The sequence below is a fragment of the Poecilia reticulata genome, chromosome 16, assembly GCF_904066995.2.
Source record: "Poecilia reticulata chromosome 16, P_reticulata-male-v2, whole genome shotgun sequence".
In the NCBI taxonomy this organism is placed as follows: domain Eukaryota; kingdom Metazoa; phylum Chordata; class Actinopteri; order Cyprinodontiformes; family Poeciliidae; genus Poecilia; species Poecilia reticulata.
In genome coordinates this window covers 26,875,262-26,899,154 of record NC_088845.1, presented here as the reverse complement: position 1 = coordinate 26,899,154, position 23,893 = coordinate 26,875,262, and the positions used below count along the sequence as shown (strand labels likewise).

General features: G+C 38.9%; 2 protein-coding genes across 2 annotated transcripts in view; one reads left to right on the top strand and one right to left on the bottom strand.

Annotated features, from left to right (window-relative positions):
* Nucleotides 1-5,101: 5,101 nt before the first annotated feature.
* galr1a (galanin receptor 1a) lies at nt 5,102-17,083 on the bottom strand. Its single transcript, XM_081597362.1, has 3 exons — nt 16,032-17,083; nt 15,856-15,921; nt 5,102-5,858 (listed from the first exon to the last, which is right to left on the bottom strand). The coding sequence occupies exons 1-3, from the start codon at nt 16,698-16,700 to the stop codon at nt 5,538-5,540; spliced, it is 1,056 nt and encodes a 351-aa protein (XP_081453488.1). The 5' UTR covers nt 16,701-17,083; the 3' UTR covers nt 5,102-5,537.
* The window catches only part of LOC103478276 (uncharacterized), a 110,129-nt gene continuing 91,921 nt past the window's right edge, over nt 5,686-23,893 (top strand). Inside the window, exons 1-3 of the mRNA XM_081597354.1 lie at nt 5,686-5,757; nt 16,170-16,650; nt 17,554-17,607. Coding sequence (XP_081453480.1) covers nt 5,686-5,757; nt 16,170-16,650; nt 17,554-17,607 — 607 coding nt within the window. The remainder of the gene's footprint in view (nt 5,758-16,169; nt 16,651-17,553; nt 17,608-23,893) is intronic.

Sequence of the window (23,893 nt, the reverse complement as noted above, 5' to 3'; positions counted from 1 at the left end):
AAAGACGCCATAAACTCAAGCTTTTATCTATTGACCGTCGTAAAAACAACGTTGACTCTGTGCAACACACAATACCTTTTATTGAAGTACCATGAGATAACATCTACATTATTCTCTTAAGGAATTTTATTTTTGAGCTCAATCTCTGTCATTTTTTACACTTAAGATAATGGACAGTGATAAGTCTGTTGAAACTCACCTCACCAGTCAATAAATTAAAAAAATCCCCCGACTGCTCGTAAATCTCATAGGTCCTCATGTTTATTGGCAGACGACCTGGTGGAGCAGTTGGATCATTTTTGTCTTGAAGGACATGCGGTGCCAGCTATATTCCCAAGCGCTCTCGTAATCCTAACATTGTTTCCCCGTAATTGTCTTACAGCATAAAATCCTCACTAAATATCTTCTTTTTCTAAAATAGATGTTTATGCAATAATTACAGTCATTTGGTTTTGTTTAGCCATACGGAAGTCCAGACCAACATTGCTAAAATTTGCTGTTTTTACATTAGTCTGATGTGATGCGATGTGGAACATAAGCAAAAGATTAAGATAAATGTGCATCTACACAATTTTAATATTTAAGTTGGACTCTATTCAGAACCCCTGTGTTTATCTGATGGCAACCAACGTTTTCACACCACTCAACGTTTCACAAAATAATAATAAAAAGAAACTCCAAGGCACGGTGGGAACCTAAACAGATCCTTTCTTTGTCTTGGCTGTGACGTGAGTCACGGCTGGTTTGTGGTAAAAATGAGGTTGTGGAAAAAACTCTTTTTATAGAAGCAGAAACCGTAGCGAGACGTGAGAAACAGAGTTGTGAAAACAGACAGGAATTTAGAAAATGCTATGGTTTTTTGTTTGTTTTTGTTTTCTTTAAGAGACGGACAAATCTGTTGAAGCAAATACTGTTTATTATTGTATAATACAAATAACACTACATATACAACATAAGCCGAGCCAAAACATTCAATCGCAGTCCAGCATAGAGAGAGAGAGAGAGAGAAAAGATAAAAAAGACGAGAAAATATTTATTTGTTTATGTTTTTGTAGAACAGCAGCACAGCTAAAAACCACACGACAGAAAGCTTGATTGTGAAAAATAAAGAAAAGGAAGAAAGTGAACCTCGCAAGAAATCAAAGAGCAGCGCCGGTCACTGAACGGGGAGAAAGCTCTGGAGCCAAACAGTCTCACACTCATTACCAAACTCTGATGCATTATTGGAACTTTATATGATGGACCGAAGCTTACGGAGCTTTCAAACCGTTTCACAAGTAAAAGTCTGAAAAGTGTGATGTGAATTTGAACTACTTTACCTCTCACTGCAACTTCTACCAGTTAGACTGGAACATGGGGCTATAATCTTCTTAGCAAAAAAAAAAAAACTAACCTTACGAGATAAAAAGCGTCTGTGGATAGCAATTTTCAAGACCCACAGAATTTAACATAATTTCTGTTCTAACATGAACATTCTTTTGATTTCAACAATTTCAGTTTCATTGTAGATTTGGCTGAATGTTTTAGGGTTACATTCTTGCTGCAGCTTATCACAGTCTCAAGTCATTTGAAGCTGCTGAAATTTTTTTTTTTTTTTGCAGAACTAGCTAAATCTAATCTCCCATTAAATCTGCCCAGCTTTCTTATTGCTAAAGAATAGCATTACCACGGCATGATGCGGCCACTACCATGTGGTTGGTCTGTTTAGAGCAACGTGCATTATTAGTTTCTAAGTTTGCATTTGGCCTCATTTAAAAATATGGGCAGCATCTTCTATTTTACTACTTGATAAGCCTGACTAAACGTTGAACTTTCAAAATAAAACCCAGATCAGACGTGTTAAAGTCAGTGGTTGCAACGTTACTAAATATTTCTAGTACTTTTTGTTTAATATTACTTTTAATTGTTTCTTACTACGTTGGTTTTCCACACTACATACATGAAACAATGTGTGAATGTGTTGTGGCTGTCGACAGGGAAGAGAGAAAGAAAAACACACTTATTGTGACACATTATTCAATTTAGCCACTGACTTTACTTCAGTTCAAATAAATACATGTGCCAACAGCACACTCCCCAAAGAACAGCCTCAGAGGATCATACTGTCAATTAGAGGTTGAATAACAAGAAAGCTGCTCTTTCTATCGTTAGCATTAACAGCCAGCTCTACACCGAGCGTAGTATTCATCAGCATCTCCCTCCCTCACTCTCTGGGAAACAATCCTCGACTCTGAAGAGTGGCTCAGCCAACTGATTATATTTATTAAGTGCTTTTAAACCACTGCAGTGGAGAACAGAACCAGCATAACCTCTGTCTGAACGTTCACGTCACATCTTTGGATCTTTTTTTTTTTCCTGGTCAAACTTTAACAATGGCTACAGATATCAGTACAGAGGAGGATGGTAGTAAGCGTCCAACAAACCGTGGTTTTAACTCATCGTGCTCATGTTGTGTAATTTATTGTTTTTGTGTGCTGAGGTAAAGCTGTACACTGTAAAACCTTGGCATAATTCATGTGATCTTGGATTGAATTCTTTAAAAAAAATCCCTTTTTTTTTGGCATTTTGAGTAAAACCAGGTCCGTGTTTTTTTTTTTAAGATCCAGAAGAGGAATTTCAGGCAAAACAGCTTCAAAAGTGAGAAAATAGCAGCAAGCTATATGTACAAGGCAAGGCATTCGCAGATATGTGAATATCGGCTTTTCAAATATATACAAGCAGATTTTCTCACAATAGATGTACAAACACTTTACAGTTACAAGCACTGCTCTTATGTGCCTTTTAACAACTCATAAAATAAAAACCTCCATGTTGATTCCTCTGTGTCAACACAGCGGTACATCAGATAAGATGGTGCACTTCAATGTTCCTGGCAACTGCTTTCCCAGCCGGGATAGCCTGTAGGCTGCTGGCAGCCTCTGTAACAGCACACTGCCTTCGAACAGTTCGATTCACACCAGTATTACCTGCATTAACATGATCTTAACTTTTTCTGTTGATCAGTAAAGGGAGGATTCAGTGATTATAAATGAGGAACTTTCAAATCCACTGTCAAATAGGTTAGCTTAGAAATAGCTTGTGTGCACAGAGTGGGTATGATTTGACTTTTTTTTCCCCATCAGCTTAGATTTCAGGCATTTAGTTACAGTATTAATTTCTTCTAGATGAGTCAGATTCATTCCTAAAATGCAGTCCAAATATTTTTGAAATGACTCCCTAATTTCTCAGACTTGCTTTTTGTGGTGTTTTTTATTTCGAAAGTTCAAGAACTAAATTATAATTCAGTCGCAGGAGTGACATTTAAAGCTAGCGTTATTTAGTGTTTGTACTTTTTAACAGATGTACACATCGAACGTTCGCTGAATCTAAATGAGGTTTCTCAGTAAACGTGCCAACGGTGCAGAATGTTATTGCTTCTTGGCGACAAGTAAAGGGCGACTTGTTGTTCTGCTCGTTACTGAGTACAACTGGGAGGCTAGCTATAGCTCACTGTAGTCAGCGAATTAGCTGAGCTATGTTAGCTAGTCTGCTGCCTCCTGCTTTACACATCTGGAGGTTCAGACCCCCAGTCCGTCTGTCTCAGTTGCTGTGACCTCGGGTAAGTTGCCTTCCTTGCTAGTGGTTACAATGAAGCTTACATGTGTGAATGACCGAATGTAGCGCGAAGATGTCTGGGCCAAACAGAGCACTACACAAGTACATGCCAATTACATTTTACTTGTTAGTATTACTGAGAAGGTAATGCAACGATATGAATCAGTTGTTCTAGAGACACATCAAAAATGTGGACAATAGCGGGTCCTGAGGAATAGGATTGAAAACCTTTAGCTGTAGCTTTTCTTTAGCCTTTAGCGTCCACAGCACAAATTTCTAAACTGCTCGTGATCCTTTCTTGTAAGCAAGAGAAACAAGTAACAGTGACTGACAGGTAGGGGGCGATGTCATCATGAAGTCAAAGGTAACTACTCTCACACAGAACTTTATCTGGTGTCCTGTTAAAGTGACTTATAGCGTCTAAGGTCATTTTTTGAAGTTTTGGAAGCAGAACTCTTAAAAATACTTTGCAAAGGATAACTAGTGCGTGCCTAGTGCACAGCATGTGTGTGTGTATATTCACACATGGCATGTTGATGTGTCAAAAGGTTATACGACAAGGTCGTTTGGCATCTTTAGTGAATAAAAACATACATACATACATACAACATATATATATATATATATATATATATATATATATATATATATATATATATATATACAGAGAGAGAGAGAGAGAGAGAGAGAGAGAGACCTGTTATATTTTTAAGATGTAAGCTTAAATTACTTGATTAAATTAAGCTGACTGCTATTTGGTAATTCGGTCAAATTCGGACACACAACTGAATAAAAAGTGAATAGAGCTTAAAGCTAATGAGCTAGCTATTCTGTTAGCTTTATGGTTACTAAAGAAAATTATTCTAAAACATTATCTCAGGTATGGAACAGACAGGAACTAAAATAGTTTAGGATGATAATCTTCCTTTTGTGGAGCTGAAACAAAGAAACTACCAAAAAAAGCTTCAAGGTACAAGTTCTGGGATGAGAACTCCGATCCATCCTTTTCACAACAGCTTGAATTATTTAATGACAGCGGTTCCACCAAATAACAAAATCTTTAAAAAAAAAAAAGCTAATCTGAAAGCTTGATGTTATTTCTCTATTATTCAGAAACTGAATTTGAGGATTTCTATTCAATTTAACAGAGAAGAAACCAGCCTTGTGAAACAAAAAGAATATAGATTAGCTTGATATCAATCAGAAGCAAAAGTTATTGTCCCAACCTTTATTATTCACCCTCCCCCCCACCCCCCACTCTGCCCACTCTAAAATGATTCCATTAGCAAGCTAAACTTAATTTACAGCCTGAAGGAAACAACACGCATGGCAATATCTTTGTGACAGATGAAGGTTTTTAGGTTCCCGAATGCTGCGGTTCTTCTTTTTCGAAGGGAACAGAGTTATTCTGATGTCTAAAACGTGCGAGCTAGCTTTCCAGAACAGCTTCTCTGTTGTACTAAACATTTTACACCGAAAACGACTGCAGTCAAAAATTAGAACACACTGTGATAGATAGGTATTTAAATTGCATGAAGCAGTTTAAAAAAAATGCATTTGTTCTTCAGACACTTCAAAACACATTTAAAACTTGTTCCACAGCGATGGGTGGTGATACCTCAACCTGGTACAAAGCAAAATTTAACGAATTAAATTGAAAGTCAGAAGGTTAAATGAGTGTTTTAAATTAATATTTGAATTGTATACCCACATAAATATACATCGTGATGTGATATTTAATTGTCTGCCTTGACACTGCAGGCTTTTCTCGTGAACAGACTTTGATCCACTTCGGTGTAGACACCCCACACACTCACAACACATGAAAGTAGGCAAATATTCTGATTAAAATGCACACCAACTTCCATCTGATCCCTTAGTCAACATGACTCACAGTGAGTTTCAGTGTCTCAGCTCAGTAAGTGATCATGTCGGACAGCCAGTCAAACGTTGGTGCAGTTGGTCGAGGGTGGAGTATCAGCCTTGCTGCGCATCTCCTTGATGTCGTTGAGCGGGCAGTCGACGTTGCCGATCTGGCACTTAAAGACTTGCTTGTACGCCTTCCTGAAGTTCTCCGACAAGAAGGCGTAGATGACGGGGTTCACCGACGAGTTGCTGTACGCCAGGCAGTGCGCGGCCACCCGAAACACGAAGGAGGCCTCGGTCAGCGGAAAGTTCCCGAACTCCACCCAGAGCTGAACGATGTGATGAGGGAGCCAGGACAGGCAGAACACCACCACCACCACCAGAACGGTCTGAGCGGTCTGGCAGAACACACGGGACGAAGAAAAGTCATTTGTTAGGGCTCTTAGAGGGAATTTCCAGTTTTTATTTCAGCTTTTTTGGCATAAATCTGCTTTTTTCACAAGTTTGTAAAGGTTATTTTGTGCTACTTTGTAATCACTAATATTATATTTTCCATATGACAACAGGAACCTGGCTTGATGCATACATTCAACATATGTCACTCTTTTGACCAGCAGTGTTGTAGCCCTACATACAGATGATGTGCCTGAAATCAAACACGACAATGGGTGTGATTCTACTGTGGTTAATTATATTTTGTTAATGTTTTTCTAACCACCTCTGGACCTGTACATTCACAGAATAACTTATAAAGAACCTCCAGTTCAAAAACAACCAATCATGGCCAGGAAGAAGGTTCTAGTGGTGTCAACCATGCTCGTGTACACGTTGCTAAATATGCTAATGGCAGAGAAACAACTTACCAGGACAGGAAAACTGTTTATCTGCTGTCATTGGTGGCCATGCTAACTAGCCTGAGAGCTGCTGTCAGACTACTGGAAGAAGCTCTAGCATAGCAAAGAGCTAGCAGGGGATGCACAGAGCATCCAAGAGCTTGATTGACAGCGCTAAGAACCTCCTCCTGGCTCTGATTTTGACAGTTTCAACAAATATGTAAAAAAAAATAAAAAAATTATACGAATTACACTCTGCTGTCTGAGCCTACTTTCCCCTCATAGTTGTCGGGTAAGATAGCTCCAAACTGTGAACAAATCCCCTTTTAAAAAGAGAAATGATTACATTATTATTTTTAAACTAACTAGAATTTCATCGGCATATTGCAATTTCTCAGACATTTTACTTGATTGTTCTGTAACTTTATTCAAGGACAAGAAAGACAGTTAGTGTGATTTCTGTCTTTTTACAGTTCACATAAATTCAATTTCAACTAAAATGCTAATGTTGTGATCCTTGAAATTATTATATGTTTGAGCTACATATGTAAAGATATATGTAATTTAAAAATACATATATGTAAAGAAACATATCTCATTTATTTCTTTAAAACATTCAGAAAGACAGCTCTCTGATTGGGGTTGATTTTTAATGAAAAAATGAATTAATATATTTCATGTCAATGGTGAGATTTTCGATCCCTAAAGATATTCAACATAGGGAATATTTTATGACTTCAACATAGTCATTATCTTTTGAAGGGAAGGTGCGGGGAGACAGTACAATAAATCCATAGGTGTATCGAAGTGAAGACGTGTCTGCTGATTTTTCTTAAGTGCTTTCTCACGATGCGCACAGAGCCAGCTACGATGCATTCCCCCCAAATCTTGCTACAATAAGACTCTAAATCATGTTTTTCTTTCTCTTTTTAGCCCTGTATGGGTCTGCAGCCTTTGGGAAAAACAGCTCTCCTGGCCTACATGCCAGCAGTCGGCGGCTGCGGCGCTCCTGCTTTGTAACGAGCCTGTAAGACCGCGGGCGGCTGAGAATCAAATCACAACAGTGAGCCAAACAATGAAAGATGGATTTCAGAGCCGAAGAGGAAGCAGACCTCTCAGTGGGCAGCTTCTGACCACACCATTTCTACACATCCCATAGCTCTCCAGTAAACAGAACCTCACTATACACTTGCATATTAATTATTTACTCCACAGATCCAGATGTGCAATCCTCTCAAAGGCAGAGGGGAGCAGAGCATTAGACATAACACCAAGTTTTTGTTCACTTATTTACCTGCAGCAGGTAAAGCATACTTGTTACCACATAGTCATGATATTACAAGAATAAAGTCATTTGAGAATAAAGTCATAATATCACAAGAATAACGGCGAAATAATACAAGAGTAAAGCCATAGCATTATGAATTTTCTCAAAATATGACTTTATTCTCGCATTAGTTTGCCTTTTTTCTTGTACTACTTTATTCTCGAAAGGTTTTGACTTTATTCTTATCATACTATGAATTTATATTCTTTGTCTTTGGACCTCTGACATAAAAAAGGCAATTCTGTTCACGCACATTAATTCTCTCTCTCTTTTTTGGACTGTTGTTCTGTAAACTCAAAAGAACGTTATGTGTAAAAATACCAGCATCTTCTATACTTAAAAAAGTCACATCCTTATAATGCCTGAAATTCATGTATCTAAAACAAAGGCCTAAAATGTCTCCCATTCATGACAAACAAAAGCAAATTGGCCTTCCAAACATTAATCACAAGTCTTAAATTTAGTTGTGGCATGACTAATTAATCTCCAAGATGTAGTTTTTTGATTTTTTTTTCTCTCATGGGTCTTTTCTGTCAGGCAAAAGTTTGAGTCGCATGTAGACATCTTCATTGAGTTCTGCGACTCGAGGTGGTTGAAGCTACCGCTAACTAGCTGCTAATAAACACTTGCTAGCTAGCATTTTTGTGTCTATAGCGAGTAAGTTATTGCTAGTTGGCTGGAAGATGTTTTTGTTCATGCCGTTGACTCACGTCTGTTGCCAACTCACACGAGGCTAGGTGCATTCTGTGAAAAAAAACAAAAAAAACTAAGTTTGTCACTAAAGGAGTTAAGGCTGTGAAAAACAAAGCTGCTGCCAAAGAGCAGAGCACAGAAGGTTTAACAGCTTTTGCTATGCTTAATTGAGCTGCAGCAGAGTCCCCTAACCATCCTCTATATTTATAGTTTTTGGGTTTTAAATTTTATTCAAGGTGCTACTAAAAAGGTCTAAAAAAAAAAGTCTTAAATTTGATTGACTGAATCCCTGAGCAACCTTGGTGGCAGTCAAAGTCACCTAGACCAAAGTGGTGCTCGGTTTGAACTTTATCAAGTCATTTTCAGCTGGTTTAGATGGTTGATTTTAATCATGATTACCGAATAGATAATAGGTATATTATTGTTGAATACCTAATGAGTTAACGTGTTTTTCACAGTTGCGCTCTGTGACTGGAGGTGGTTGAAGCTACCATGAGAGTGTTTGTGTTTTTCACATTTGTCTCAGTTTAAGCACTGAAAGTTTTCTTTTCTTTTGCATTTGGACAAAGAAACTCAAAAGTGTCACGAATTTCAGTCTTTTTTTTTATTATAGAATCTCTGAGTGTTTTGCAGTTTATGGAGGCTCATACAACCATACACAGAGACATGCACAGATTTCACTCTTCTGACTCATACTGCTGAAAGAGCCTCCATCGTGAGCAGACAGCTGAAATCTTTGATTCTGCTAACTTGATGCAACAACGCCAAAAAGCATGCAAACTTTTCACTTAGACGCATTTCAGATACTCAGCAAGCTTTGGAAATAAATCAGTTTGACCTTGCTTTGATTTCAGTGCATGTCTCAGTCCTTCACTCCCTCCAGTCATTTCTTCTTACTTTATTTTGGACCTTTCTCTTTCCGGAAAGGTAAACCATAGGATTTATACTATTTTACAATCGATTTCCTAATGAGCGGCTTAATATGACGTGACAGGCTTTTCTAAATTCCTCCTGTCCTCCTTTGTGTGCTCAGTACTGAATCAGACAATAAAGAGAGTCAGGAAGAGAACGATGGACTGATAGACGCAGAGACATGGAGCCGGTACCAAGACAAGAGTCTGCAGAATTAAAAGATAAGCTGGAGCCACGAGTTTCCAAATTTGGTTGTGTTGTTTTCGTTCGCCCTAACTCTTTTGTTCTACTCACTGTCTCATCCGTAAAGCTTCGAATGCAAGCTTGACCAACGGTTGTGTGTTCTCTGTTGGCAGAATCACAGACAGGAATGTCTGTACCTACTGTGGTCTAAATGTACATCACAGAGAGAGCTGACACCAGAGTCTGATTTTGCCCAAATCTGAAGCCTATTTCATCACTTTTCACTCAGGCTAAAGGTTCCCGAGAAAATGTGTCACCGCCATGTCCCGGGTTGTTTTGGGGTTTGTTTATTATTCTGTGTTCCTAAGTCTCTTTCTCTGATTAGATCAGTCGTGTTTCTGATTATTTTAGTTCAATCCAACACTCAGCTCAGGAGAGCGACAGAGCATCAGCTGTCCCTCCGTCTCACTTTATAGACGCTACTAGACAATTTCAGGCTTAACATGGACAAGTATTAATTTTCCTAATTATCCATACCCATCTGTGTGCTCCATCTGGAAGCCTGGGTAGCTGAGAAACAAGCACTCAGGGCTGATCTTGGCTGTTTGTGGAACCCACCAGTACAACACAGGGACGCCAATAAAACGTGATAGCTCAGCGAGGTAATTATGTCGGACTTGTCGGAAGTGTTTTAGTTTCAAGCAACCACACCGTTTCTGTCTGCCTTTGATGTGTGGATTTGCAAACAGCGCTGGGAACGACCTTGGTCTTTCCAGCTGTCAATCACGTTGGATTTCCCTGAGCTAACAGTGCTGCTGACGAGACTTTTTCCATACACATAAAGTGCCAGTTGATTTTTTTTTTCCCTGTGTGGCACAAGCAGCTATTATTCTAATTTATTTATTTTTATTTATTCCTTTGCTTTTTGACATTTAAAAGTTGTACTTTCAGACAGTAGATGAAAGTAAAAACATCTCTGATGGAGGTGGATCAGCTAAGAAAAGTTCACCCCCGTAGGGACAGGCCACAGTTTTGGAAAACATTTCAAAGAGCAGCGAGTGGGAGGTTTCCGAAATCAGATTTGCTTCTGAAGATGACGCTGCCATTAAGCACGTCAAAAGTCAAACTGAGGTTGTCGGCACTTAAAGGTCGAGGACTCTACCAAAAAGAAACTGCAGCCTCTGACACAGTTTAGTCTTTCCTCTTTAGTTCCTGCAAATCCTGTCACATGCTGATGTGAAACCTGGGTTTTGGTGTATAAATGTTGTTTTTATGATTAAATGTGGCTGTAATGTGAAGCACTTTGAGTGGTCCGTATGACAAGAAACTTGGTATATATATTAAGTTCACTTGCCATCTACTACACTGATCATATATTCTTTAAAAACACAATTTGAGACTTATGAAACTCTGATACTATTTGTATTCAAAGCTTTTTGACGTAAGGATCACTGTAGAACTAAACTGCTATACAGACAAGTTAAACCGAGACTACAATGTTCTACACTTACATATTCTTTACAGGTGTTTTCACACTTGATAGTTCAGTAGATTTGATTGGGGACCAAAATGACACCATTTGTCACATTTTTAGCTTGTGTAGTTCACTTTCACAGCGCTCAAATGAAACAAATGTTTCCTCCTGGCCTGTGGTGGCACTGCACCAAGAACCACTGATTGAAACAACACAAAAAATGAAGAAAACACTAACCACAACTTCTTCACGACATGTAAACTAAAATGGAGTGGGGTGAGATTTTAGGATTTCTCTTTTGTTTTTGGCAAAAGACCACAAGCTATTTCTCCCACTAGCGCTAGATTAACGCATTTGTTTTGGTTGTATTTACCCAGAATGCCCTGGGCTATTGTTCATTTCCTGCTTTTTGGAGCCTCCGGTCCGCTTTTCATTCATATATGCATTCAAACCACACCAGAGTTCACTTAAACGGAACTGGACCTTAGGTTTCTAGGTGGACTAGAGTTTGCTTTTTTGGTCCGAAAATGCATTTGCATTCAAATGAACCAGACATCTTAGTCAAACAAACTAGAGTTTGATTAAAGCAGACTAACACAAACTAACTAGGAGACTAGGAGAAGATACATAAAGTGATTTCTTTCTCATGACTAATCCTGTTTAACTTCTGCTGCAAGACATCAGACAAACCCACTGTTTAGAATTTCTACTTCTCACTAAAAGGATCAAACCACATTTACTCAGGAGTTGAACCATGAAGCAGATTATTCACAGGCCTGTTTTACTTTTTCACCCAATGGCTGCCGATGTTTGGGGGCTGCAGAACAAAGTGAGTGAAGGTTATTGGAGCGAGTTCTGGCTTTGAGTCATCACCGGACCTTTGACTTCACTAATATGCCAGTTTGTTTTTCCTGTGAAATCTGTTTGCTGTTTAACACCTCTTTGTCCCTTTTTACATAAAAGCTGCCCCTGAGGAGTTTTCACCAGCTAGCTTGATGCTGTTTGGTGGCTTCAGCACTTTTCTCCACACATAGGTTTTTAAACAATAACAAAAGTCACATCCAGACACAATTTAAATGAGACAAATGGGTAAAAGACTGCAGCTGATTTGTTTGCTTCCTGCATGTTTGTGATTCGTTTTTCATTGATTCTCCAGAGAGTCCGCAATGCCTTACTGCGGATTTAATCTTCTGTGACGAAACACAGGACAAAAAATAGAGAAGCTATTTGGCTCGGGAGCCACAAATGCATAGAAATACAAGTTCGAAGCAAAGTTTTACAGCCTATTCTCTGACATCTGCATCACTCTGGCAGCACTTCTTATCTCAGAAATGTATTTATTACAGTCTGAGATTAATGCACTGTTTATCGCTGAGCCTTAATAACCCATATGTGCTCTGTTCTGTCAACTCTGCACCGAACGAGCGTAGTAAATCACAAGAATATCTGACATTCCTGCCTCACCTCCCGGTTAGTTCAAGCCTCACGCAGCAAAGCATGTTTGCCGAGACCTATGCAGTCACATCAAAGCACATTTACATTCCCCTCTCAAGCCAAGTCTGCAGTCTGTACCGCCCCCCCGTCTGGCAGTATAGCAGAAGGTGTGTGATGTTAGCCCGATCGGCTGTGAGGAACGACGGACGCACTGAGGAAAAGATCGGCGATCGAACAGGCGACGGCAGATAACTGGCTTCAGTAATGACCTCCTCCAAGTGTAATGAGGCTGTGTGACAGCGAACAGGAAGCGCAACGGCAATGATAACTCTCTTTTGGAGATCTGGGGAAAACAAAAAAAATAGTTTCTTCTGCAGGGCTGAATGTCTAGAAGTAACAAAGCAGCCTGTAGAAGAAGCAAATATGGACACTGCTAAAAATACAAAATCTTACCAAGTATTTTTGGTCTAGTTTCTGGTGCAAGTACGGTAGTGCGCTTGAAATACAACCAAATTAACTTACAAGTAACTTTTCAGCAAGATATAGAAGCTTGTTTTAAGTCAATAATTCCTTAATATTTATCAAAAAAGTACTTGTTCCATTGGCAGATTATTTCACTTATGGCATGGAAAAAATGTCTTGTTATAATTAAAACGGTCTGCCAATGGAACAAGAACTTTTTCATCAGTAACAAGGAATCATTGACTTAAAACAAGCTTCTATATCTTGCTGACAAGTTACTTGCAAGTTCGTTTTCTTATTTCAAGTGCACTGCGATATTTCCTCTAGAAATTAGACCAAAAATACTTCGTAAAATTTTGTGTTTGAGCAGTGTACGATTTTTAATTTAGAACAAAGTTCAGATTCCTAGCAAAAACCCAGAGCTGCGGTCCTTTACTTTAGCACCAAATCATCCAAGCACCAATCAAACTACGGCTTCATCAACCACCTGTGAGTTGCATGGGGTATTTTCTCGAAACTCTTGCTCTCAACACACCATAGGCCGTCCATTCCTGTTGACTCGACATGCAGATAAAGCCATTTGGTCATGTTTCCCCTTTTGTACCTTTATGGTCTTGTTTGTTTCTAATCTGTCTTCTTTTGGGCTCCAAATGGAGCCGTTTGCCACGAGACGTTTGTACAAACCGAAATGGATCAATTTCGGTCCTTCTTGAGGACAATTAACCCTTGTGCATTCGAGGACTAAGGCAAACGTACGAGGACTGAGGCAAATGATACAAGTGATACGGGTGTGGAGTCGGTTGAACCCCATTTGTAAACACAAGGGTTAAAGACTTAAAGTAACAATTTCTGATTGGGGCCAAAAAACAAAAAAACATTCAAGTCAAAACTACTTGGGGAACCACAAAATTTGCATTCACTATTTTTTTTAATTAAGATCGCAAAAAGTATTTTATTTTTTTTACATTTACCTAATCAACGGGAAATTAAATGCAATTAAATTATTATTTGAATGAAGCAAAGTACAGTCTCTCTTGTAAATCGTTGTACATTTGAAACTTTAAAAAAATAGAGTCTTCCATATAAACAGTAAATGATTTCCAACATTTTTGGGGGGTTGATGATCTTTCTCTTGATTGATTTATTTTATTTTTTTTTTTTTCAGCAACACCAACAGGTCGCTCTGGCTTTATTTTGGCAGGTTAATAAATAGGCAAGCCCAAGCCTGAGTAAAAGCTGCCGGATGTTTGTAGTTCTATACTTTAATATTCAGTGAAAAGCAAAGTCTTGCCTAAAGATTAATACTGCAAGCTGCACCTTACATTGACCATTGTGAGGAGTTTGTAATTTGTCTGTATCATTTTTGAAAGGCCTTGGTCAGTCCATTATTTATTTATTCTTTTTTTAAACGCATCTCTGCACCAACTGCCTGAGCTGGCAAACCAAACGTAGACCACTCTTGAATTGTGATCGAGGGTCAATCAAAATTGCTCTAACGACCGCAAATGGATTTCCGGGCCACAGTTTGAACACCCCTGCTCTATATTTCACTCATAGTTTGGAAATAAATTAATAATTCCCATATGAACAATGCTTGCCAGAAGTAGGTCGCATAGAGTTCTTTTCGTTCGGTCAGCAGTCCTAATTGTTCACCGCCAAAACAGCAAACCATCAAATAACTCAAAATAGGATGTGAAACAACATTTTCAGAAAATTCTAACATGCATGGATACAGAATGGGTTGTTCACAGTAAAAAAAAAAAAAAAAACTAGAAGTGGGAAACTAACAGCAATGGATGGGTGAGAAAGGGGAATTAATGGCAAAATTAATTTGCATTCTTAATTGGATAGAAAGAAATATGGTCCCACAACACTTTGGATCCTTTTTTTTTTTTTTTGAATGAATGCAGAATCTGGTAGAGAAATACCTGCAGCTCTCTGAGTGTATGCTGGACAGTCTGGTGTTAATGTGATGAGGAGTTTAAAAAAGGCATTTGACTCTGATCTCCACTTTTATTCAAGCAGTAAGAAGAACAATCTGCAGTGGATAAACTGATCCGGATACATGGGAGTGTCTCTGGATACAGTGACTGATGCTCCGGCATAAAATCACATTCATCCATCATAGCTAATTCTGATAATTATACCCACCTAATGATGGCAAAGAAATCCAGCAAGTATTGTAGTTGGACCATTTCTCTGGGTCTGATTATGGTTCGTGTTCTTTACAACTACATATGAATGTTTTGGATACGGGTTCGATGCACTCCAGTCACACAGGTAAAGAATTCCCCGTTGATATTATATATATATATATATATTTAGACTGGTCAAACTGGAAATGAATTGTTCTGCAATCAACACAGAGTCTTTAAAGCACATTTTGAGGTTTAGGAAGCCATCCAAGGTCAAGGTCTGTGGATCCATGCAGGGCTGTGTGAGGGGGTCGTCTGTCCAGCAGCAGTCAGGTGAGAGGTGAAGAAATGAAACGCATCTCTGTCCTGGTACAGTATTATAATTAACAAAGTAGCTCTTTACGATGATAATAAAACATCTTTTTAAAAGTGTTTTTTATTATTATTATTTATTTATTCCAAGCATAGAATAATGTAGCCCAGGTTATAAACCCCTCTGTTGTTTTTATGTCTCAACCTCAGCAATAAAAATGCTCTCTATGCGTATTTTGAAAAGCTTCATAAATCTTATGCAAAGCTTCATAGATTTCCATTCACTGTTGAAACGTAAGTATTTTCAAAGTAGATTTTGAAATAAAGATGATAATTTGCTGTCAGCCTGGCTGTACTGCCATTTTATTATTATTGTTTTTTATTTTTTCTGAAGTGTTGCTTAAGAGAAAGAGCAACAATAACAATTAACTTAACAACAATTAAGTAAATGTACAAAAATCAATAAGAATGTATCCAAACAAACAACTCACTTTTTTTTTTCTAGTGTTCATGATGCCAACCCCCTCCCACCCCATAGACTCTATCACCGCCCTGAGCAGACAGCCATACGGCGTTTTTAACCAATAAATCACAAAATGTAACAAATCAATAAACTAATTCAACACCTACCTTTTTCTTTGAAGCCTCCGACTTTTTGGACATATTTCTTAGCTTTTTGTGCAAGTGATTTATCACCTGTAAACGAAACAGAGCAACAAAAGACAGACACGAGATAGAACTTATGGTTGATCAATAATTTGTGCGTACTGCCCCCCCCCCCCCCCTCCTCGCTCACCCCTCTTTACCTTTGCGTAACAGAAGGAAATCAGCAGCAGGGGCAAAACGTAGCCAAAGACAAACGTGCACACCTCGTAGACCTTCTTGTGGTTCTGATTCGGCCACACGTCCCAGCAGTACGTTTCGTTCCTGCCGCCGTGGAACAGGTTGTAGTAGTGCATGCGTGGCGCCGCCATGGCCAGCGACAGCAGCCAGATCGCCACCACGCCGACCAGCGCGTGCCTCGCCACGCGTATCGACGACGACTTCCTGGAGTGCACGATGGCGACGTAGCGGTCCACGGACATGGCGGAGAGCGTGAAGATGCTCACCAGCATGGAGACGGTGAAGAAGTAGTGGATGAACTTGCAGATGAAGGCGCCGAACACCCAGGTGTTCATCACGTAGATGGTGGACTGGAAGGGGATGCAGAAGAGCAGGTAGAAGAGGTCGGCGATGCTCAGGTTGAGGATGAAGATGTTGGTGGTGCTGCGCGGCTTGCCCGGCTTGCTCCGGGCGAGCACGGTGATCACCATGGAGTTGCCCAGCACGCCCAGCGTGAAGATGAGCAGGAAAAACAGCAGCGCGATGTAGTTGCTCGTGTCGATCCCGAACAGGTTTTTCTTCTCGCCGTCCTCCTCCAGCACGGTGAGGTTCCACGGCTCTCCCGCGAGCCACACGGACTCTGACAAGTTCATGATAAGATTCTTGTATTTTTTATTTTTTCCCCTTTATTCCACTTCACGCCACCGACTCCGGACGCGTCTCCATGCGCGCTCCTGCTAGGTCCCCCCCTGTCAGGATTCTCCACTTTAAACGAAATCCCGCGTTTCACTTTTTGCGCATCACTTTATATAACTCTCTGTGTCTCACACACACAACAACAACAACAAAAGCGATATATTCCAACAGCTGGAAAGTCTTCCGTGCAGCATCAAACCGTCCGCCGCACCTTGGAGACGTCGGTCGGTCTGCGTCTCCCCCTGTTGCGCACCAGACGCGTCTGTGCGCTCTGGCTGCGCTGCTTCCAGTCTGTCTCCCGGTTCTCAGCATCTGGACCCGGTCTCGCACTTTAAATAAGAGGGAGAGGGGAGGGCGGGGGGCGGGGGGGGACTTGGGGTGGGCTGGACCGTCGGCGTCAGCAGCCATGCCACCAACCATGAAATGCTGCGAGGAAGCTGAAGGGGAGGAGGAGAGGAGATGAAGGAGAAGAGAAGAAGCAATTATTGCTATGAGTCTCATTCTGTCCATTTATGAATCCAGCCGTGTTTAATGCGGATGCTGGAGGTCAAGGCCGGTTTCTGAGGTGGACTCGGTGCCAAGAGCTGCGCGTGACGTCAGGGCTGGAGCGTGATAGAAGAGCGTTTCACCTGTTTTATTTGAAAGGTTGTTTGTTTAGTTTTTTGGGAATCAGTGAGGCTGCCTTCACATCAATAGTAATAATAAAAACACGTGTTCCCACAGTTTTAGGCTTCATATTATGTTAATTTATGAATCACTGGTTTAGCACCACAATACATTAAAGATGTGTTGTTGTACTATCTGCCCTAGATCCTCCTCACAGCATGATGCTGGCACCACCGTGTTCCTCAACAAAGGAGCATAGTGAGTTTTTATTATTTTTTATTCTATGGTATCAAAGAAAAACCCCAGTGCTACTTTTTCACCATAAAAAGAGTTCAGCACGAGAGCCAGAGAGTTCATAAACGTTTTTCTTTCAACAATGACCTTCATCCTCTTTCCTGTCTGCAGTGTCTGTTGTTCTTCATGTTCGCTTATGATTTGTAAGACGACTCTTATGCTGTTTGTAGAAGAAGCTGGATTAAGTTACACACAGGTAGACTAATGAGGGGGACTTGTCAAGGGACTTTATTTAGGGGTATCATATTTAGGTATTAGGACCATTGCTTTTCTTTGTAAAGGAAAAAAAAAACACTTGTGTCTCACAGTTGCGCTCCACTTTGTGTTGGTTTTTCGCATCCAGTCCCATCAAAAGACTGTCGTTGCAATCTGGAAAGGTTAACGGAGCAGGACGGTTTGTGCTGTGTTTTCATCTGAAGGAGAGTTTCCACGTTCTAACAGGAGATGGCCGCTGTGTTTCTTCTGTGTTAAATACAAACATTTCATTAAGTTAAGGAAACCAATAAAGAACAAGGTGTTTGATTCTGCCAGAGCATCAAGACTTCGTTCTGATTTCCTAACAGCTTATCTGGGTCTTGTGTCCAAAACTTTTTTGCTCTCTAGCCAAAAAACAAAACAAAAAAGTATTCAAAGTGTTCTGGGGCCATATTTGTTTCTATCCAATTAAAAATGCAAAGTAATTTTGCCATGAATTCCCCCTTTCTCACCCTTCCGGTGATAAATCAAGCGTGCAGCGTTTTAATGAAATGACGCAGACGAGGTTTGCTGTGGGTCTGAGAAAGTGTGATATTTTGCTTCACAAAAGAAAGTTGTAATCTTTTCAAACATTTTTGTGTTAAATTATTTCTATTCTTCTGGTCCAGAAAACGATTTTAGCTTGGTTTATTCCCAGTAACAAAAGCAGGAGCTTACTTTTGGAAACCGCTGTTTTATTTGGCCACGTGTGATAAATGGGCGTGGCAGAGACTTTGAGTAAAAAGTTCACTGGATGTTTTTTTTTTCTCGACTTACGGTGATTTTAAAGTGTAAGGAAAAAAAAAAAAAAAAAAAAAACATGACCATTAGAAAGTTACTTTTTTAAACATTCTCATTGGGAAATATTTTACCTGTACAGATTTATTGATCACATATGATGGACAGTCAAAAATAGATGGAGATGATTTCAGCTAAATCCTTCAGAAAAGAAACATTCAATCATTAAACAGTTTTTTTGTTTTCAACTGGAAGACTTTAACATACGAAATAACTCTCATACAAAACATTTTAGCATAATAAGTGAGATTTTTTACATACATATGTTTAAACTTTAATCTTAAGCTTTTAAAATATAAAAGTAAATGTCTTCAGGTTGTTCGCAGCCCCAGTAGCTAGCTAAAGCGTTCTTTGCTAGCATTTTTTTTTTTTCACATTTTGTCATTTTACAACCACACATTTATGCTAACCCTAAACCCTAAACACATACTGATTAGTATGCAGGTCTAAACATAAAAGACCAGGAGTAAACATATCTGAATATTACTGATGTGCTGTAATGACGTGACGTATAAAAACGCAGGGGTGCTTTGCATTTCATTTCGCGGCGTCGCATTCAAAGGGAACTGTGGAGAATTATCCGTTCTCCATGCTGAGTTGTTGATGTGTGAGGCTAAAGAAGAGTCAGTGAGTTGAATTCATGAATTCCATTTATTAATACCAAAATACAGCCGGTCCATTATGACCTGCTACCTTTAAGAGCCAACAGTCAAAATGGCCCCCAGAAGAGGTTGTGATCTCCTTTGTTTAGCCTCTAAGTTACGCCCCAAAGAGGGCGTTACCTAGCTCCTAGCATCCTGTGATCTTAGCTTTGAGGGCTATTCCTAACATGTCATTTCTTTTAGCTTTAGCTTAGCAACTAGCTAGCAGAGATAGAAAGAAAACAGAATTATTTCTTCTCAACAGAACCCGACAGACGTGCGACGGAAGTTGTAGCAAAAGGCGGTTCTGCTGAGTTGCCAGTAAGGGGATTCAGTGCAAAAGCAGAAATAGAGAAAAACCACAACACAAAAGTGTCCATCACTGTTATTCTTCTTTTTACAGCTACTGGTGTTATTGTTTTTTCCTCACATTGAATCCAGTCATTTAATGCACCTTTCCATAGCACAACAGTGTTTGAAACGCCGCTGCGCTGCCCTTCTGTTTGACAGCTGGATAGATGTGCAGATGGATGGACGCATTTCTGCTTCATCCATGGATGAAATGAATGTTGGAATAACAGCAGCACAGATCCATCCACATGGCTGTATTCCAACATTTGTTGGCTTCCTTAGATGATTTTTTCCCCCTCCCCCAAAATATTCTAATTTTGAAGTTAGGAGGTTTCCTTCAGATGACTTTTCCAGACCTTTGACAGATGGGGAGGAAATGTTTTGCTATAGATTTGGTCTTATTTTATTTGCCAAAACCAATGCAAAGAAAAAGTTAAACTTATTCTTAAGTGGTGAAAAATGTTCTTTAGAAAGTGCTGAATGAGACTTTGGTTCATAAGAGTAGAGCAAGATTTTTTTTTGTTTGTAGGAAAACTAGAAATTCAAAAAGTCTTTCCTTTAACAAAAGTTTCACAAATTGCAAACTGATTTAGACTGTCCAATCAGGTGAAGAATACAGTTTTATTACTTTCTATGTTGAGGAATTTGTCCCTGTCTAGTTTTACTCACTTTAAGCCATTTCTTAAAAACAAAAACACTGACACTATCTCTTTTATTGTCTTTCATAAATAGAGTAGAGGTTTCCTGTATATTAAAGTGTTGTAAATAATATTCAAAATAACATTTTCTGGTTCAAGTTTATTCCGTATCAATATATTCTTTTTCTATCCTGGTAGCCGAGCAGATAATCGGTTTCACAACAAACGCAGTGAAATCCTCTCTGCTTTGCCCCAATAGGAAAGTTTTGAAGCAAATGCTGCTGGTGGTAACACTTCTAGATAAATCAGTTGATACTGACTGACCACATGTTTTTTACATATTATGTTGTACGTAAAATGATAAAGTCTGGTAGATATTCCTGACAAACCTTGTTAAGCAGTTCCAGACCGACGGGAGGAAAAATTGCCGACTGATTCTGACCGGCGGCGCTCGCCAAGAAGCGCAGATTCCCCAGCAGACTCGCAGGGTAAAGTTCAAGTTCAAGCCGAGTTCTTAATAAAAACTTCAAATGTGAACTGTTGACTTATCGTTCGCTGGGATGGGAAAACAGTTTCGCTGACCGTGTCATACTGAAAACCAAATCTCTGAAAACTCACTGAAACCAAACTGGAGAAAAAACATGTATCTCCAGTAACAGGCCCACTGTCACGGCAACAACATGTGCTTTGCCCAGCGGCTTGACGGGAGCAGACAGAAAGAAGTTTATTGATTTAGTTTTTATTTATTTATTTGTTTTTATTAGAGTTCAGAGCCAGTGATAAAGTGAGAAGTACCAGACGCTCTTTCCCATTTTATCCTTAAGCAACATCATTTTTCCACCAAGGTCAATAATTCACATATGAGCACTTTACTAAATTGGATACATAAATGAAATCAGTTTAATAACTCATAGCTACTATTCGTAGGGAAATAAGGAAAAAGGACATTTTAATCTTCTACAATGCAAAATGTACTTGAAGAATTTTGAACTGAGTTACAGCAACATTTAATTTGAATTTGATATCAAATAAAGTATTTGAATTTGGTTTAAATTGAATGTAGCCTGTCATACCGTTGCCGCATTTTCTTACATGTTTCAATGTCAAAGTTTAGAGTCTTTGAGTAAATTCTGTAGTTACTCTAATTCAATAGATAAAAAAAAAACATACAGAAAACCATTCAACCCCATGTCATCTAAATGTAAAAACAGCCTTCTGAAGTTCAAACTAAACATCAAGAGAGGGGATTTAAACGACTTTAATCGTGGAATAATCGTTGTGGTCTGAATATTGGAAAATGTTACTTCTGTTCAGACTTCAGTTGTGAAAAATTAAAGTCGCTAGAAGCGTTTTCATTACAAATGTGCACAAAACTTTGTCAATATTCAACTAATTTAAAAAACAGACAATTGTGCAATTGCGTTGTTTCTATTAAATAAGAAACATAATTAAAAATCACAGGTGAAAACGTTTGTTTAAGCGATAAGTCTGTAAAAACATCTCCGTTATTGTGTCGGTGTGTACCTGTGGGGGTCTTTTATAAACTATCATTCATAGCTCTGTCTCTTTTTGCAACCCGTACACGGCTCACACTCCCAAATAACTAAAATGGAGCCATTCAGTGTTGATCTATGACGTATATATATATATATATATATATATATATATATATATATATATATATTATATTTGTTTTTTTTTTTTTTGCATATGTTCTGTGTTACAGCTCCACTTACTGGCCCGGCGTTTATGATATACAGCACTTTGGACTTGATGTGTTGCTGAAATGTGCTATAAAAATAAACTTGATTGATTGATTGATTGATTGATTGATTGATTGATTGATTGATTGATTGATTGATTGATTGATTGATTGATTGATTGATTGATTGATATGTACCACAGCGTTTTGAAATGACAAGTGCTCAGAGTGGCTCCAACAGCAGGACTCCATGAACTATTTTCTGAATTTTTCACTTAATTAATTGATTACTTAGGGGCACTAATAAAACATTAATGTTTCATCCAAATGGTCAAGCAATTAGTTATAATGGGAGGTAAAAAAAATGGACATTGATGCTTGTAACTTTCTTCCCCCAATACACATAAACTATAGAAAAGAGAATGAATGCTATTTCTGTGTATCTTTATCAAGGGTGTGAAGCTGGTGTGTTACATAAAGAAATGATATAAATATTTGCATGTGACTAGTACCTCATCACTGTCGTAGACTGACTTTATGCTAATAAAAAAATGTTTTTGTAATTACAGCAGTAGAAATTATCTTAAATCTGAACCCTGGGGAATCTATTTCTGAGTTGGTTTGGCAACTAAGAAGTTGTAGTTGTTAAATCTTTGTTTTTATAAAGACAAAGAATAACAATGTAATTCACTTGCAATACAGTTTTCCACACTAAACTGTTTAGTCTAAGTTTAGTCACATTTTAGTCAACAGGGTTTCATTTAGTGGCTTTTTGATGTAGTTCTGGCTGTTTTAGGAGTGAAACCAGCCATTAAATACTGTACAGCACAATGATAACGCTACAAATCATTTTAGTTCATGGAGATGGGAAATCTTACAGAGCTTCTCCTGGAAGCGACTGATTCTACATCCTCTTTCATGTTCTGTCTTTGAATGCTGGGCTTTCACACACACACGTTTTTCTGCATTGAATATAAAGTTGTTTTCAAAAGGAATATATAGATTGGAATCTAACCCTTTTTTTGTTTTTTAGATTTTTTGAATACGTTTTTTTCCCTCAAAAAGTCCCAAATCGAAGGTTTACACTGCAAAAAATCTCTTCTGCAATTACCGATAAAGGGTACTTACACAACAAATTGAATGTCAGACACAGCTTTTTTTTAGTTTCCCTGGTAACTTCTAGCATATTTTGTCAGGGAAAGAAAATTTGAAACACATTTTTTGTTTTTTTTTTATCATTGAAAGGTTTAAAACCTTTGTTTTGTGGACTTCAATTCCCCCCAATGCCAAAGGTGGTATGATGATGCTCTCTTATCTAGCAACAATATGCCTCTCTGCTCCTGTTCTGACACGCCGTATTTCTGTCTGCTTCCTGTGGGACTCGGCCCACGTTGAGAACAGGAGCGGTTTGCGGCTCAACAGGCGGAGGTGAGAGGAAGGAGTGAGGACGGGTCAGGGCAGAATAATTCATTGCTTTCTGCTCCTGCCGGTCTGCCTCGGCCCGTCTCTGCTCCGCCTGCCTCCCAGCAAACCGAACAAACACGACTGGCCGAGCGGCGTGCGGGACAGAGAGCGCACGCGTCTCAGCAGCTTTTCTGTCTGATGATACCAGGCCGTATATAACCTCAGTTTATTTGTTTTGTTCAAAGGTCAAACATGACAACTAATGCAAACAGATGGAAATAATCCACTTTTATTGCATAATGTCATCTTAGGTGTAATATTGATATTTTTTTAATTTAATTTTATTTTTTTTAATTATGTAGTTATTAGACCTCCTTCCCTCTTTTTACATCACTCGACAGCCTTTTCTAATGACAGTCGCTGCTACTGTTGCATTTGTTGCTTCTGTTTTTCGAGTCTGTTCCTAAATGATCCATGTTGTA

What these genes read in the sequence shown, in the direction of transcription:
- galr1a (XM_081597362.1), bottom strand. Translation starts at nt 16,700, where the DNA reads ATGAACTTGTCAGAGTCCGTGTGGCTCGCGGGAGAGCCGTGGAACCTC. An exon ending in TTTCCTTCTGTTACGCAAAG is followed by an intron (nt 15,922 to 16,031) that starts GTAAAGAGGGGT and finishes TTTCGTTTACAG; the next exon opens with GTGATAAATCACTTGCACAA. An exon ending in CGGAGGCTTCAAAGAAAAAG is followed by an intron (nt 5,859 to 15,855) that starts GTAGGTGTTGAA and finishes GTGTTCTGCCAG; the next exon opens with ACCGCTCAGACCGTTCTGGT.